At 37.9% G+C, this 18,190-nt stretch overlaps 1 protein-coding gene across 3 annotated transcripts in view; it reads left to right on the plus strand.

Annotated features, from left to right (window-relative positions):
* ppp2r5eb (protein phosphatase 2, regulatory subunit B', epsilon isoform b) overlaps positions 1-14,923 on the plus strand; it is a 50,175-nt gene extending 35,252 nt beyond the window's left edge. For all 3 annotated transcript variants that reach the window (XM_079843471.1, XM_079843473.1, XM_079843472.1), the window contains 11 exons: positions 5,628-5,729; positions 6,457-6,549; positions 6,662-6,792; positions 6,880-6,939; positions 8,869-8,977; positions 9,058-9,111; positions 9,199-9,249; positions 9,399-9,518; positions 9,796-9,923; positions 13,229-13,330; positions 13,441-14,923. In XM_079843471.1, coding sequence (XP_079699597.1) covers positions 5,628-5,729; positions 6,457-6,549; positions 6,662-6,792; positions 6,880-6,939; positions 8,869-8,977; positions 9,058-9,111; positions 9,199-9,249; positions 9,399-9,518; positions 9,796-9,923; positions 13,229-13,330; positions 13,441-13,540 — 1,050 coding nt within the window. In that variant the 3' untranslated portion in view covers positions 13,541-14,923. The remainder of the gene's footprint in view (positions 1-5,627; positions 5,730-6,456; positions 6,550-6,661; positions 6,793-6,879; positions 6,940-8,868; positions 8,978-9,057; positions 9,112-9,198; positions 9,250-9,398; positions 9,519-9,795; positions 9,924-13,228; positions 13,331-13,440) is intronic.
* The last annotated feature ends 3,267 nt before the right edge of the window (positions 14,924-18,190 follow it).

Below are 18,190 nucleotides of genomic sequence, written 5' to 3' on the forward strand. Positions count from 1 at the left end.
CATTGCAACTTATTCTGGCTACTCACTAAAGGCCAATTTATACTTCTGCGTCGAGTGTAGGCCGTAGCTACGACGTAGGCTGTGTGATGCGTGCGTACCCTACGACGTGCACCTCTCCAAAAATGTAACACAGGGCTCGACATTAAGCCTGTTCACATGCTTGTCCTTCGTGTCATTCACTTGTCCGAGTAAAAAATGAGCTTGTCTGGATTTTTCTTTCTTTTTTTGTAAATATAATCTATTCTGAAGCGATATTCTCACCAGTGTTCAATCAGCTTTGACATACTTAAATATGCATATTTGTGATATTTTTACCTTTTTATAAAAGGCATTTTTCAATAATATTATTAAATATAGGCTATGCTTCAGCTTTCATTTTATATTTTTTTATTTGATCTATAAATTAAATTAGAATAATACACTATAGGCTGTTACCAATCAAATTAAATAATTTACACTGAAAAATTACAACTGCATTAAATAATGTTATGAGATTATTTTAAATATTTTTGAATATACAAATAAGAAATGTTGGTAAGATGACACTAAACCACTAGTAGGTGGCAGCATGTGACCGTCTTAATGAGTGAGTCATTGAGTCGATTCGTTCAAATAGCTGATTCATTCCAGAATTAGGCGGTCGTTTACGAATAGGTCATTGAATCTTTGATTCAACCGATTCATTAAAATGCTGAATCATTCACTAACTCGTGTTGCTGTGAGATGCGTTACGTTTCTGTTGTGATATTATTTTGGAACTATTTTCGCTGCTGAAATAGAACAAAAACAGTCCATATTGCATCTAAAATGTAAGCGACTTAATGTTAATTAATTGTTTATGGAACTGGCGTATGAAATCAGCGTCATCGTGATGGTATTCAGGAAAACAACATTCTTGTTTGTGTGATGTTGCTTAACTGTATCATATGTTATAAATATAAAAACTACACAATTTTAACCGTGTATGTTAACTGAGTTTCTTTGTATGAGCGGCGCTCATTTGTTTTCGATTTTCTCCTCGAGAGTCTGCGCGAGCCTCAACTGCACAACCTTGTTAGCGTCAGTTTGTTTTATATTATTATCCACTATCGATCTCCACTTGCACTAACTGAATGCAGAATCATTATATCTCTTTGGTGATTCCTTAGTTATTTTTTGTTTTAACCAGGATAATTGTCCGTCGGGCAAGTAAAATTCTTTTTCACTTGCCCCTTCAAAAAATCCACTTGTCCCGGACAAGCGGACAAGCGTTAATGTCGAGCCCTGTAACAACGCGTCAATTCTACGCGGACCGCAAGTGCTGTGATTGGTCTGCCAGAACCCCTCCCTCAGGTCAATAAATAAATAAAAAAATCTGCGAAAGGAGTGTGTGTGTCCAGAAATGGGATGATAGTTTAATCCTTACATCTGCTATATAACACAATATTTTGTAGTGCAGAGATTCTTTATGTTAGTGAATAAAAACATAGATCCGCTGTGTATAGTTTATTTATTTTCTCACAAACATTGTGATTTCAACGGAACGAATAAAGTCTCCGCAACAGCAATCGATTGAAGCGCTAGTCTGTGCACGAGCTACCGATAATGAAAACCGCGCCACGAGCTCTGCATGATTTCAAAAACGCATTCCAGCGCCAGATCGCTTCTTATGTAACTCTACTTATCAACTAACTTTAGAGATGCTTAATTTGTATTACATACAAAAACTCAAGACGCAAGAAAAGCCGCTATCTGCCACCATCACTGCTGCTGATACTTCGGGTGTCTCAATCAGCTCCCTAGTTCAGTAGTCAGGGCACTGATCAGGGAGTCAGCCCATTGATTTATGTCCTGATCAGTGCCCTGACTACTGAACCAGGGAGCTGATTGAGACGCATGCAATGACAATGTAAACAAGCCGCTTCTTCTTCAGCTTTTGCATTGATACTGTGGGTTACCATCAACATGCCCGTGGACACTGCCTCCTAGCGGTCTGCATGGTTAATTGCACATTGACGCGGACAAAAACGCAGAAGTATAAATCAAAACCAACGCGTAACTAAGGGTGTAGAGGATACGGCGTAGGTCCGACGCAGAAGTATAAATCAGTCTTTAGACCGGTATGAGTCATCTGATTTGCACTTGTTCATGTGCAGGAACACTACCTCTCAAAAGTTTGGGGTCGGTAAGATTTTTTCGAAAGATGTCTTTACTAGTTTTCTATTTTGATATTATATTTTAAAGGCACAATATGTAAGATATTCGGATTAAAATATCCAAAAACCACTAGAACATTGTTATATATTTTGTTGACTTGTGCACTTGCGTTATCCCAAATGTTTCCAAGAATGTTTAAATCCAGAGAAAGAAGCCATTTTAACCTGGACATGGACGCGTCGCCTATCAATGACATCATAACCGCATTACCCTCGATTTCCGATTTTATTTTGTAGAAACCATGGAAACACCAAAGGCGCTTTAATATATTATGTTTTATTAGAAAAGGGAACAACTGTTTGGAGACATTTATAGCCAGAAAACTAATTATTTTACAGTAATACATCATTTTCTTTGTCATACAATATGTTTTAAAATTAATTGCATGCCATTTAGCAACACAAGCCATCCAGCATTTATTAATATGGTATTCTAATATTGATCTAGCCTTACTACAGAGTGCAAAAAGTGTCTCTTAGCAGCCGCGAATCGAACACGGAGTGTGTCAATTTCAACACACTCAAATGTATCTAATATGATAAAACAGCGCTGCGTAACCCCACATACGCTTGACCGAAAGAAGCGGAAGTGGCGACTGTGGCATAATAAAAGTTCCGCTGCTGTCGAACCGTGTGTCACACTCGTCTCTCATCCATGGACATGATTTCTGCCAGCGTCCTGTCCCGATTCTTTTCCACCGGCTGTGAGGTAGGGATGTGATGGTGAGGAAATTTTCCCACCGGTTAATCGATGTGTGACAATACCGATATCACCGGCGTGGGCTTTTAAATCTCTAATTCTAAACCGAAAGTAAAATGCGCACGGCCGCTCGGGCATTTATAACGGTGCGGAGCAAAGCGAGTGTTTTCAATTAATTCCTATGTAAGTTAAGTTTCCATAGGCATGAACTAAAACACAGCAGTGGACACGCACCGTGAATGCCCGTGAGGCCGTGCTCATTTTACTTTAGAATTAGTGCCAATTCGGGGGCGGGTTGCTTGAATTGTGGGTTTTGTGGGATTATTCTTAATGAAAAACACAACAAAACAGTACAATGACAAACTCACTTAAATAGACGCTTTTACATTTTTCTTCGAAACCAAATTTTTCGCGATCATCTTGTCATTCACCTCCTCACTCACGTGATGAATGAAATCTGACTCCTGCTGCTGGTCTGTGGTGACTAGGGTAGGGTACTGTTCACATTTGAACCGCTATCGGTACCGGTACCCAACGGTACCTTTTTTCTGTACTTTTAGGATGTTTACATAAATAACTAAATAACCTGTAAGTCATTTATAAAAGTGTTATTGACATTATGCCCTGGTCTCTGTCTGCCATTGTCTGTGATGTTTTATTACTGTAATATTTACTAGTAAATAGTAGGATACTAGGTACTTAATTTAATTCATAAAAACAACCATATTATAATTTTTTTATTTTTTATTTCATTTCTATGAAAAGATTTCCCTCAAATGATGTGTTATGTATTTTCTGGTAATCAAATGAAGACATAAAACATTAATTTAATTTATTTTTTTAATTTTATTAAACTTTTTTTGTCAAACAAAGTGCTGCACAACTGAGCTTTATATGGTTAAAATTAAAACATGAATAAAAAAAAATTAAAAAAAATTTAACTTAGAAAAATTAAGTTTTGATCATTTCTAATTATTACATTAGTTTAAGTATTATTATTACATTGAGACGTAATTTATTTGTCAAGTTAGCCAAACTTTTATTTTGACGGGTTGCCGTGAATTTGAGTTTCTGTGTGTTTATGAATGACGGTAGTTTTTCTCAAATGAAACGGTAAAATGCTTATGAAGTGACTCTGGAGATGACTTCCGTGCGTTAATGTCCTCATATGAGAGGCAGAGATGGAAACATGCGACCGTCACGCGCGATTCTGAGTGAGTGTGTGTGAGTTAAACCCATAGACTGTAAACCGCGCGTCTATGGCATTCATTCGCACAGACACCCATGATTTGTATTTAAATGGTCTTTTCGCGGTTTAATATTTACAGACACTAGTCTATATCACAATATGCGTTCTCAGGTACCGAAATTTGGTACCGATTGATTTAATGTGAATCGGTACTCAGTAGTACCGACGTAATTCAAACGGTGCCCTTAAAAGTACAGAGTTCGGTACCCAACCCTAGTGGTGACACTCTCGTTCGGCTCACACTGTATTAAGTAGACATATTCAGTTTTTAATTGTAGTGTCTGTTCTCTAACTGAACATATGATTTTCTAATCAATGATTCAATGGTTTTATTACTATAAAAATCTAAATGATGGTGGGGGCGGTGCCGCGGAGGGCAAGTGATGTAACCGTTGTTTCGCCTGAACACCGCTAACAACGGCAACACCCACTATCGCAGCAAGACTACTGTGAATTGAAGACTACAACTCCCAAGATTCTGCTCTCAATCTCAGCATCATCAAGCATTCCTTTGTTTTGAATAGGCAACCTCTAGCAGCAAAAAAACGACATGTGCCTTTTCTGAAATGTTATTTTTTTCCCATGACAGCAAAGTTGAATTTTCAGCATCATTCTTCAGAAATCACTCTAATATGCTGATGAAGTATGCAAGCAAGATGTCTTATGTTGAAAATGGTTTTGCTGCTTAATATTTTTGGGGAAACTGTGATTTCCAGGATTCTTTCATGAACAAAGTTAAAAAGAACAGCATTTATTTATAATAGAACATTTTTGCAACATTATAAATGTATTTTTGACATGTTTAATCACTTAAGTGCATACTTGCTAAATAAAAATATATATAATAATTATTTAAAAATCTTACTGACCCCAAACTTTTGAACTGTAGTGTAAATCTGAAATCAGTCAGTGATACCACAAAAATAGACTGGCATGCAGCAGAATTTATTCATACAACAAAATTTGTTTCAAAAGCTGTAAATTAGGATTGTTTTTAAGACGTTGTACAAACCTTTAAATTATAGTTGACTGATAAAATATGGTCAACTGATATGAGTTTCTCCAACAGTCGATTCTGATGCCAGTATCTGGTGGTATTGGCCAAGATAATGCTGATATACACAGTGCAGTTGTGTATGTGAAATTATTTAAATTACCTAAATGGTGTAATGTGAATTTCAATTTCAATAATTGTTTTGTTATATGTAGATAAATTTAATTTCAGCCCTTCCATGTATGTCTCCTTAACAACTATTAAATTGCACTATACATTTCACTATAAAATACACGGACAAGTACAGACACGCACTCCAACCTGGTTGACTAACCTGTTCACACTGATTCCCAGAAGTTACACAATGCCAATCTGATTGGAGCTTGAGGTTTTAAGAAAGCTTGTGTTTGTGTGTGAAATATGCATCAGACAGTCATTGAATGGTCCTGTAATATTTGATTTAAGAAGTTTTAAATTTCTCTTTCTCAGGTGTCCTATAATATATTCCGAACTCTTCCGCCCAGTGACAGTAATGAGTTTGACCCAGAGGAGGATGAACCCACTCTAGAGGCCTCATGGCCACATTTACAGGTGTGTGTGTGTGTGTGTGTGTGTGTGTGTGTGTGTACGCGGTGGAGGCTCTTGAGAATATTGTTGTGTACTCTGGTCCCTTTCTCCTTGTGTAGAACTCCTGTTTTATTTGTTTCAGCATGTTTGTCTGTGTGTGTTTTTGAGGGTTTGTACACACACTCTCTGACCCTCTATATGTGTGTGTGTGTGTGTGTGTGTACTCACTGTATGCTTCCAGGCCTCCTTTAGAAATGAGTTGCATATCTCAAGGAGAATCTTCCTGGTAAAACTTTTCTCTTTCATTTTGTTACTAATCCCTGCTTCCTCATCTGGAAAAAAAAAATCCAATATTGAAAGCCATATTCCCAGATGTGCTCCTTGTCTTTTTTTCTTCCAAGCTCTTATAATGGCAAAGACCACTGGTGGCCGTAGCAGTGTGTCCTGTGACTGTGACCTCAGCCAATCCATGACCTTTGACCTTTTTCCCCTTTCTCTGCGTTTCTCTGCATGCATGCTGAGTTCAAAGAACTCCCCCAAATAACACTCTCTCTCTCTCTCTCTCTCTCTCTCTCTCTCTCTCTCTCTCTCTCTCTCTCTCTCTCTCTCTCTCTCTCATCTCTCTCTTCTCTCTCTCTCTCTCTCTCTCTCTCTCTCTCTCTCTCTCTCTCTCTCTCTCTCTCTCTCTCTCTTCTCTCTCTCTCCTCTCTCTTCTCTCTCTCTCTCTCTCTCTCTCTCTCTCTCTTCTCAGCTGGTGTATGAGTTCTTCATTCGTTTTTTGGAGAGTCAGGAGTTTCAACCCAGCATTGCCAAAAAGTACATAGACCAGAAATTTGTCTTACAGGTGAGGATGTTTTTTTTATTATTATTATTTAATCTACTCAATTCCTCTCTATCTCAGTAACATTTGTTCATCTTCATTTTTTGTGTGCTTTGTCCATCTTGTGTCCTGTCAGCTGCTGGAGTTGTTCGACAGCGAGGACCCGCGGGAGAGAGATTACCTGAAGACAGTCTTACACAGAATCTACGGAAAATTCCTGGGACTGAGAGCTTTTATACGAAAACAAATTAATAATATTTTTCTACGGTGAGGGATCTAATATAACCATTTACATTATATTTGCACATGCAGGAATGAAGCGCAGCCATTCATCTTTGTGTCTCTCTTTCTTAGTTTTGTTTATGAAACTGAGCACTTCAATGGAGTTGCAGAATTGTTGGAGATTTTGGGCAGGTGAGTTGTCACAATGTAAAGGAAGTAGTTACAGATCATTTTTTCTGTATCGTGAAATACATCTGAGTGAAATGGACTAGAAAAAGAAACAATATAAGGCGGGACTTGGGTCTATCCATCGGTTGTTAATTGGCTGGAGGCAGATTAGAATGCAAGCTTGCAGTCATTTGTAAGAAAGGTGTGGGGTTAAAGCAAACTAAATAATTGGAGAAGTCTGGCATACCAGAGAGAAGTATGACGTATCACCTGGCCCAGTTGTTCAAAAAGTTTAAGGATCAGATTTATCTAGATTTGGGCCCAAGTTTTGCTATCCAGGATCAGGTAATCCATTTTACATTTGTGCTGATTTTTCAAAGCAAGATAGGATTGGATCACGCTGATCCAGATACACACTTTTTCAGATTGCCAAATCCTGATTTAACAGTGCTCCAAACAACAGGTAGAAGGGTCACTTTAAGAAAGAAAACAACATAAACAAACAAACATCCCCTTCCATTGTCAATTTCCTTCTAACATTGAGACCCCTACGGAGGCACTAAAGACATGATGGAGAAAAAAAAATGAAATTGGAGAAAAGTTATATATTTTAATGCTTTTGCGTTCCCCCAAGAAACTTTGCAAAGAACTCAAGTTTTAAGAGTGAATGCAAAGTTTCTTGGGGGAACGCAAAACATATCCAAGAGAACGCTAAAGCCTTCAAATTAATTTTGAATCTCATGTTTTTCCTTTCATCACCATGTCCTTTTAGAGTTTCCGTAGCCCCTCATGTGACCCGCAACAAAAACAAACAAATGTACATTCATTAAGGGATGCAGTTTCCCTCAATAAGAGAATGTATTATTTAGCCTAATGTGTATTTGTAATTTATTAATATTACTGTTAAACTACTCGAGAAAAATAGAAATGTTTTTATATAGTACATGATATCAATGTTGTATTTTTGACCAGTTTAAAGTTTTATTACATTTACTACCCTTCTGCTGGGATCAGGATAATCCATACAAAGGTATCCCGATCTTACTAAAAAAGTTTGAACTACACAAACTGACAATTTGATCTAGATTCTAGATCAAAACCAAGACTGGATTTTATGATCTAATCCGATTTCAGAATCCTTTCTTTTCTTTTGAACAACCCATTTTCAAGTTTTGATTCAATCCGTTAGCCGAATTTACTTTTGAACAACTGGGCCCAGGATATTGAGCTATGGCATTTAGATTAAAAATAAGGTCAAAACCTTGGATTTAGTATTTTTGTGTGTTGTGTATGCAATCTGCACTGTCATTGACATAACCAATGAATTCTTTAGAGTTGGGTGCAAGGCAGGATTTGCTCTTTACTGTTTCGGGATAAAATCATTCCATTTACATAATTTCAGTCACTTCACACAGTTACATAATTGCAATTTACTAACAGTTGGGATTTTCTTTTACATTAGATAGAGTTATTCTTGATCATCTAAACATTTAAGTCTTAAGAGGGATAGAGGGAAGTTTCATCTGAAATTTAAAAAAAAGTATTATTTACCTTCATGTTATTGTAAAACCATATGACAAGAGCAGATATTTCCATACAGTAAAAGCATACAGTCTCCAGGGGCTCCATAAAAATAGTCCCTACTCATGTGATTATTCTAAGACTTGGCCAGACAAAATATTTTTTGAGGAACAGGTTGTAATTAAATTGTTATTCACTAAAGATCTTGACATATGCTGCAGCTTTTGTCATGCTTGCATATAAAACTTGAGAACTGATGGTTATAGCGCAGTCTCTAAGGAATTTCCATTAAATATGATTAATTTGGCAGGAAACCCCTGATGATTAAATTACTAAGTTTTGCATTGTGCTGACTGTAGGGGTAAATTCAGGGTTACTCAGTCCTTCACTCCCAGAATGCTGTTAGTGAAAGTTGTGTTTGTCTCCTGTCAGCATCATCAATGGCTTCGCTCTGCCACTGAAGGCCGAGCACAAACAGTTTTTGGTGAAAGTTTTGATTCCTCTTCACACCGTCAGGAGCCTCTCGCTTTTCCACGCACAGGTACTGCCCATGTGTGTTAAAACATTCAGTATAACTTCTGCAGTGTTGACCGCGTCAATGAAAAACTGTTGTTTTTGCAGCTGGCGTATTGTATTGTACAGTTCCTAGAGAAAGACCCAGCGTTAACAGAACCAGTAAGTGCAGTGAACATGTACAAAGCCTTTCACTGATCAGCTCTCCTTTTTTAGTCCATTTATTTAACCAGTCTCATGTTTCCCCAGGTTATCAGGGGTCTGCTGAAATTCTGGCCTAAAACCTGCAGTCAGAAAGAGGTGAGACAAATGCTGTCTCCTGAATAGAGCTAATTCACAGCATGAGGTTGATCAGTCATGGTTTTAGGACATTGGAAGTGTTGATGATTTAGGATGCATTCACTATTGTTCTCTATCCACTGCTCTGATTGTCTGCATTGTGTGTCTAGGTCATGTACCTAGGAGAGTTGGAGGAGATTCTGGATGTGATTGAACCCACGCAGTTTGTGAAGATCCAGGAGCCTCTTTTCAAACAGATCTCTAGATGTGTCTCCAGCCCTCATTTTCAGGTCTGCACAAAAACCCACTCTAGCCCAAGACTGAATTAAACTGGTCCAAATATGATTGTTGCCAGAAATTAATAAAAAAATTTTTTATTTGGATTGATTAAATCTCTGCTATTTCACCACAGATTAATTCTCACCACAATTTTACCAGTTTTTTATGGAGTTCACTTTATCAAAATGTTTATAAAAACACATGAAACAGTTGCTTGCTTCAAGATGCAAAATAAATTATACATCGTATTATGAGCTTAGACTCCAGGGGTTGTCTATGTGTCTCCAGGTGGCTGAGAGAGCTCTGTACTACTGGAATAATGAGTACATCATGAGTCTGATTGAGGAGAACTCCAACGTGATTCTTCCCATAATGTTCACAAGTCTGTACCGGATCTCCAAAGAACACTGGAACCCGTAAGTCAAAGCCACTCTTCTGATATTATTTAACACTAACTGTCTGTGAGAATTTAAAGAGGTCATGGGTGGTGTAATAGAACGTTAAAGGTCCCCTGCCACACGCATTTCATTACTTTTGTGGTAATGTGTGAGGTTCTACCATGGACTCTGTAACATTTTTTTGTGGAAAAAATGCCTTGGTTACCTTGTTTCAAGCCATTCTAGCGTGGTATAGAAAGCCTGCAGGAAGACTCGATTTACGCCAGTTTTCATTAATATTCAACGAGCTAAGCTATATATATATATATATATGACGTCCTTGCTGTATCAGAAAACTGTCACTGAGCTAGATGAATTCTGTGGGTGCGGTCTCAACTGGGCGAGCTCATGAATAGTAATGAGCTCAGGCAACACCACGTCAGACTGACCAGCTTTTGTAAATGGCCTGATTTCTCCGCTTATTTCTTTTCAGTGGCTAGAGCTGACAGAGGAGGTGGCAGTCAATTTTCACATTCAGGACATAACACAAACACATATGGACCTAACATATTTAAAAAAAAATACAAGTAAAAACTGTTTTGTGTTGCAGGGCACCTTTAACAAGCTTTGTTAAAAAAATGCATTCTTTTTCACATATTGTACATTAGTGTAGCACCTCTATAGTAGGGTTGTCATTTTACACATATCCCCATGATTGATCGTCATTTAAATTAACAATCAATGAATTGTTAGCCTTATATGCTGCAATATGCATCTACTGCAGTAGCCAAAAGCATGACAGGGTGTGCAAATGCTGCTCAAAATGCCATGTTCCTCACCAAATGAATGAGAGGTTTCTAAATAAAGGGCTAGTAGGATTGTAAAATAAGTTGTTGTGATTGACCATTTAATCAAATATAATGACTAATAGCCTACAATGTGTCACCAACGTCGCCTCAGATGCGTGCTATTCAGAATGTGTAATTCCTGTTATAAACGTGTTCTTCCTGGAACAACACGCTCAAAACGGCAACTAAACCCAATGAATTCACAACGATTTATTATAAAAGTGTTCTCATTATAATGTTATGTATAATGACAGTCCCAATCATAGTTATTTTTAGTCGTGCATTGCTGTTTGAGCTGCTCATGCTGAATGAACACCGGTGAACTGAAGTCCTTTGCTAGCGGGTTATTTAACTCAAAGAAATGCATCCTATATGAGATTAATTACATATATACAAAATAAACATAATATTACAAATTATATCTGAACAAAATGACGTGAATGCACAAGTGAACTTGAGCTAAGTAATGTGCTATTCAGAATGTGTAATTCTTGTTGTGGAACCGCACTTTGTGGAGCAACGCGATGAAACCGGCAAATAAACCAAAAGATTTAACAACATTTTATTTGCAATATTGTTCTCTTTATAATGTTATGTAATATGACAGTCCCAATCATAGTCATTGATTTAGTTGTGCAGTGCTGTTTGAGCTGCATGCGCTGAAGCTGAAGATGATCACCGGCACACTTTATACAGCATTCATTCTTAACCAGATGCATCCTATATGAGAGAAATCAGATATAGATAGGCCTACACAAAATAAACAGAATATTACTTACATTTGCACAAAACAAAAGGCTGCGAATGCACACGCAAACTTATAGTCTTGAATGTGTAAACTAAAGCATTTTAACGTAAAACGGTACTAAACATAACTCTGGCGCGCTCGCTTCATCTTTCCTCGTGTCTGCTTTACGTGTTTCCCGGTTGAGCAGGACGCACGCGCATGACCTCACTTAAACGACGATCAATACGTTTTTATCGATCAAATTATTATCGACAATTAATCGATCGTCGATTAATTGATAGCAGCCCTAATGCCTAGTCTTTCTAAAACGTGTTGATTTCTACAAAGCCCCTCCTTCTGAAAGGTGTAGTGTGCTCTGATTGACCAGTTGACCCAGGGCGTCGTGATTGGCCAAACACCTCAATTTTTTGTCAAAAATGTAATGCCTCTTACTATAATCGCTTTGTCTTCAGTTTTACCGTATCATTTCGAGCCAGTCGGATTGAACTAAAAGCCATAAAAAAACTGCATTTGAACAGTCAATAGCAAATACTTACTTGCAAGCTCTGATTCAGAAGTGCCAGATTGCTCTAGTAAAGTTGGAATTGCCCCATTTTTTAGAAATAGGCTTTGTGCACAGCTGGGCTTGTACTCTCCCAGATTCAAGCTGTCCTCCCGTAAAATATGCTGCACACAAACATTTGGGTTGTACTGTTCTTATTGATAATACATATTAACCATTCATTCCTAACTGGGTGCACTTTCGGAAGGCCAAATCAAGCGCTGCTTTTGCTTTCGCACGGGAGGCGACAACACTGCTACGATAACTGAAGCCACGCCTTCTTTCTTTGCGTATGCATTTGGGCGGCATTATGCAAATATTTCCACCGAGTGACGTAGCTCGCTGAGGGAGAATTCTATCGAGGCGTTTTAGCAAGGTCTGGATCTGCCTTCTCGTTTAGATAGGGTAAATCGTTTTGTGGGAGACTTTGAGCATTGTAACTTTGTAAGGGGGGTTGGAGAAAAATTGGTGCCTCTCTTGTCCCAATCACATTCCCTGGATTTTCCTCAATTTCCAAACTCTCTCAGGACACTATTGGGAAACCCATACAAATTTTACTTAATTTATAAAATAATTATTAATTGAATTAAATAAAAAAAATAAACACTTTTTCCACACATTGCTATCAGATGTGGTTCCTTTATTGGAGAAGTTAATTTAGGTTTTTTTGTGTGAAAGTGGCTATATTCACTACTGTTCAAAAGTTTGGGGTCAGTAAGAGTTTTAACTTTATAAGCATTACAACTTTTATTTTGCAAAAAGTTGATCATACGTCACCGTAAAGGCTGGTTGTTAAAAAATTCTGTTTCAAATACGTTCTTTTTGAACTTTCAATTCATCAAAGAATCCTGAAAAAGCTTCATGTGGCACTGAAGACTGGAGTGGTGACTGCTGAAAATGTTGCTTTGCCATCACGGAAATAAATGATATTTTCAAATTAAACTTCATTGTGGATTTGATCAAATAAATGCAGTCTTGGTGAGCATAACCTTACCAACCCCAGTTTTTTTGAAATAGTAGTGTACACTCACAGCCTCCATGTAAATATTTCGTATATCTGCATTTGATATCCACAACACAACGCTGTCATCACTATCCAGCATTAATTAGATATTGCCATCTGCTGGAGTAAACATGTCCTGTCCTTCCATTTCAAGTGTAACGAGTGCTTCAAATGGTCTAATTCTTTCTCTTTTTCTGCTTTCAGGGCCATAGTAGCTTTAGTCTATAATGTTCTGAAGGCCTTCATGGAAATGAACAGCACTTTGTTTGATGAACTCACGTCCACTTACAAGTCAGATCGTCAGAGGTGAGCTGTTTTTTTATTTTTTTATTCATTACTCTGACACGTGTCTCTTTGGCTTGCGTACTGCTTATTGCGTACTGCTCCTCACCTTGATTTTCTCTGTCATTCCTTAGAGAGAAGAAGAAAGAGAAGGAGAGAGAAGAGCTGTGGAAGAGGTTGGAGGATCTGGAGTTGAAGAGAAGCCTCCAGAGTGACGGAATTATTCCCACTTAACGACGCGCCTCTCCTGGACCGCTTTTTCCCCAACGCCTCCACCACGCGCTCGGAACGTTGGACACTTTTTTTTTTTCCTTTCTGTATTTGTGCGACTTACTTTACCGTAGATTCACCTCGTCAGTCTCATTATTTCAAAAGCACTGTAAATAACTTTATTTTATCCTCTTTTTTCCCCCTTAAAAATATTATGCCGAAAAAGAACGTGACTAGAAAAGGAAGTTAAAAAATAAAAATAAGCAAAAACGAAAAAAAAAGGAAAAAAAAGAGAAACCCGCACTGGAGTTGGAAGGACTTTGAATAGACAGTAGGACTGAAATGAACGACTGCTGTTAAGAAAATCAAACATACAAACAAACAAACGGAGAATCTCAACCTACCTATCTGACATACCTCGCCCATCCTTACTGAACAACACCAGCTCAATTCTCTCTCTCTCTCCTCACTTCCTGCCCCCTCTCTACATCCCATACTCCCGCTCTATGAATTGGATCAACATTCGCCACCTGAGTGTCCTGAATATTTGAAAGCAGAATTGTCTACCCTTAACCTTTGACCCTTGTTTATCCATTAACATCTGGATAAATGCAGCAGGTCTGGATTGTAGACTTCTCCAAAGGGGACGCAAAGGACACTATGCAGTAACCAGCAGAGAAGAGGAAGTGGACACAGAATCACGAATACATACCAGCTCATTTTTCCCCCCACTTTTTTGTTCTTTTTCTGTCCAAATGTGCCGTCCTGTACACTCATTTGGACTCTTTAGCACCAGTCCGGTACTGGTACCAGTGAATGAGAGACACGCACACACCTGAGGTAGTGTCTAGAATTCCAGCAGCAAATCCGGAGATGCTTGTCATGAGAAATGGAACTGCACGTTCACACACACATTCTGCATTCGAGTGTGTGAGGGAGTTTCTTACAGTGTTAAGTACCTGTATACTGTATCTGAATGCAGTACTTTGATACTCTGTATCTAGTAGAACCTTTAGCGTATTTTTCTTTAGGAGAATCCAGTATATGATGAGGAAAGATTGAACACAGCCTCTTGGGATTTATCGTTTCTTTCTTTCTTGGGTTTCACTTCTAATTTGTTTTGGGTTTAGTTTTGGAATTGGTTTTTTGTTTTGTTTTTTTTCTTTTGACCAAGTGGAATTTGTTCTCTCTTCCTTTTTTACTTAGTTGCTGATTGGGGGGGAGTGAGAGGGGGATTGTGGAGGACTGATGCTGTGGTGAGCATTGTCAGAATTGAACCTGTGCTTTAGAAAGCCCCAGACATCAAACGATTACAAAAGTTAAAAAGGGTCGGAGAAATACAAATGTTTAATTATTTTAAAAAATAAAGAGATATTAAATTAAACCTGTTTTGTGATAAAGATGAAATGCACATTTGTTTTATTTGTGGCATGTGTGAGCGGATGAAAGAAAAAACACGTTTTACGTTGGGTTTGAAATAGACTAATGTTTCTTGTTCATAGCTTGTTCCTTTTTTACGTTTTCATGATCTTCGCTAGTGTTAACTTTTATACTTTTATAGTTCTTTTTGAGTATCTCTGTGATGAATCGGTTGAAAAACCTGTCTGTGGTACGTTTCCCAAAAGAATCGAAAGCCAAATGTGGTTGCAAGTTCCGTTGAACCAGTGTTGCCAACTTAGCAAATTTAGCAACTTTTCAGACTACCCTAGCAACTTTATTTTTTAAAAGGCACCTAGCAACAAATTTAGCAATTCTTTTTATTGATTCGGCAACTTCTGGAAAGTGACTCTAATCCAAACAACACACGTACAAGCTAGCTCAATAGGCCGAGTGGTTCATTCGTAATTCATTAAGATTGCTGTGGAAATGTAGCCTGGTCCTACCAGACTCTTGTACATTTCATTTGTACAGAGTCTGGCCACTCTCCATTGACAAGCGTTAACTTCCTCGAAGGCGGGTTCTCTGTTGAAGTTTAAAACTATTGGATCTGCCCAGAGCCACTCTGGATCCGCCATAACCAATCGCTAACGTTTGGTCGTGACGTATTTTATCTCAAACTAGCCCACGACATCAACGTCATCGTTCTCAGCCTCTCCCTCTGTTCGCTGATTGGACCGGTTAAAATTTGACCGGGGAAAACCAGAGAATATACCGCAATCCCAGACGGAGTACTGAAGGACAATTAAAATTGAGCGGAAGTACGTAGGAGGGTGGAGCCAGGCTAGTGGAAATGGGGAAATCGCTGTAAAAACCGGAAGATCGTTTAGGTAGCATTTTTACGGAGCCCTGCACATGACATGCAGGAAAAAACTAGTGCGCACAATTTATAAATCGAGGGAACAAATTAGTAAATCATGTGCATGATTTATATATCAAGGGAACGAATTAGTAAATTTTGCGCACAATTTACAGTTTTTTTTTTTTTTCTTGCACGTCATGTGCGGGGCTCCGTACATATGAACCAACACATTGCTTTAATTTATTTTACAAACAAAACTAAATTAGCATTTCAAATAATATCTACGCATTACATAATGGCAAAGTTTTGCCTTGGGATTACGTGATGACGTCACAACATCATTTAGCAACTTCGTCATTTAGCAACAAATCGATCTGCCTTTTGCAACTTCCCCTGAAAATGAGTTGGCAATAGTGCGTTGAACTGTGTTGGTAACGAAGGAACTTGTGACGATAGTTGGCTTTGTGAAACGCACCCCTGAACGATGAGTTTACAAACTGAACTGAATCAAAATTGCAATGGTAGCAATGAATGGTACTTCTCGTCACTCATTAGCTGGGTTTCCATTACAGATTTGTGCAAAACTTTTGCGATATTTTCTAAATGTTGATAAACTATTGCGAAAGACAGCGTTTCCGGTAACCAATGTTATGCGACTAAAACGTAATTTTAAAATCATGGCAACGGATGTTTGTAGGTTTACATATATCACAGCCACCGCACCAGCCATTATTTTTAATCAAAGGAGACATAGGCGTGTTAGCCAAGCATTAATGGCAAGGAAATCCGTTTATGCTTGGGAGCGGCCACGAATGAGGTGTTTCTCCCTCATTTCTGCTTCGAGGTCTTGATATATATTGTGGCTTTTCTTTGTTGTTTAGAATCCAGTATTCCCGTAACTTGTCTTTTATTAGTTTAATAAAGAACTGTCTCGTCGTCCAAACCTACCACGCCATCTTTAAAGAATGATCGAACTTATGTACGGAAAACAAATGCGGAAAAACGGTTTCCATTGCAGTTTTGTGAAATGTTCCTTTTTTCGAATTGCCTGAAAAACCACCTCGTGCGAGCGTTAACTTTTTTGCGATTCTATGGGAGTTTTTACGTGTTCCATTTGACGTATTTTCAATTCGCAATTTCAATATGCACAATTAGAAGGGTAATGGAAACGCAACTATTGTCGCACAAATGACTCATGAACTTGTTCTTGTAATGAATTGATCAAAAAGACTCCAGAATCATTATTGAACGTGTGTTATCGAGTCAAATCAGTCAGAATGCTACTTTTAAATACTTGAGTCAATTATTTTGTCAACTAGAAACTGCTACTGTTTGGCCATGGCTACAATGAGTCATGCGTCCCTTCACTAATTGTCAAACGAATGACTCTCTTGAGCTGGTTCTTCTAATGAATCGATCAAAATGACAAGTATCATTGTGTGTTATGGGTTTAAAACAGTCAGGTTGCTTTTTCCAAAGCCATCTAATGGTCACAAGATCCGTCATTACCAACACTGAACTTATGACAATAGTTGGCTAACAAGCTTTAGGGAAACGCACCCCAGAACGATTCAACCACTAGTCAATTATTTTGTCAACTTGAAACTGCTACTGTTCACTTGTAAGAACAGAAAAATTCAAATTATTACTCACCTTTTTTTTTTTAAACACCTGGACACTGATAGTTTTATTGCATAAAATAGATTATTTCTCCTTTTGTTTTCTTTGGGGATTTAGAACGACTACTAGAGGGTGAATAAACAAGAGCATTTTCATTTTTAGGTGACACAATACTATTGTCATTTGACAAATGTGTATTTTTTGTTTATAAAATCAGTATGGTTCTCTTTCCAGCCCTCTACCCACCAGTACCAAGTTCATCCACAAGAGTGCAACAGAGCTCGACATTAAATTTGCAAACCAGCTAATGATGCTTTTGTGGAAAACTTTGGATGTGGATCATAAACTCTTTTCAACCTTTGTGCATGTAGTCTTTTGATGCTGGTCGATCTTGTTTTTCCTAATGGTTTGCATGCTAAAGTGTGAGCTTGCAGGATTTTACAGGATTTTTCCACAGGGGTTAAAGGATTTAGGGGCTTCTCTGAAATTGGCAGGTATATATGTACTTAAGACATATGCTGGCTTTATTCTTTCATTTTGAGCATTAACATGTCAGATGCTTGGAGGGAGAGTAAAGGATAGGAAGGAAGGGCATATTTGGGTGACTGCTTGCTTTAATTAACATAACCTCTGGAAACAAGCATAGCAGTACATTTTTAGGAGGAAAAAAAAGCTAAATGTTCTTGAAGATATGGTTCACCCAAAAAAAAAAAAAAATGTATTCATCATCATGTTTTTCCCAACCCATATAACTTGATTTTTTTTTTTTTTTTTCGTTTCTCTCAAATTCTCCTATCAAAAGATCCTTTGATTTA

This window comes from Gobio gobio, assembly GCF_949357685.1.
Source record: "Gobio gobio genome assembly, chromosome: 18".
NCBI lineage: Eukaryota > Metazoa > Chordata > Actinopteri > Cypriniformes > Gobionidae > Gobio > Gobio gobio.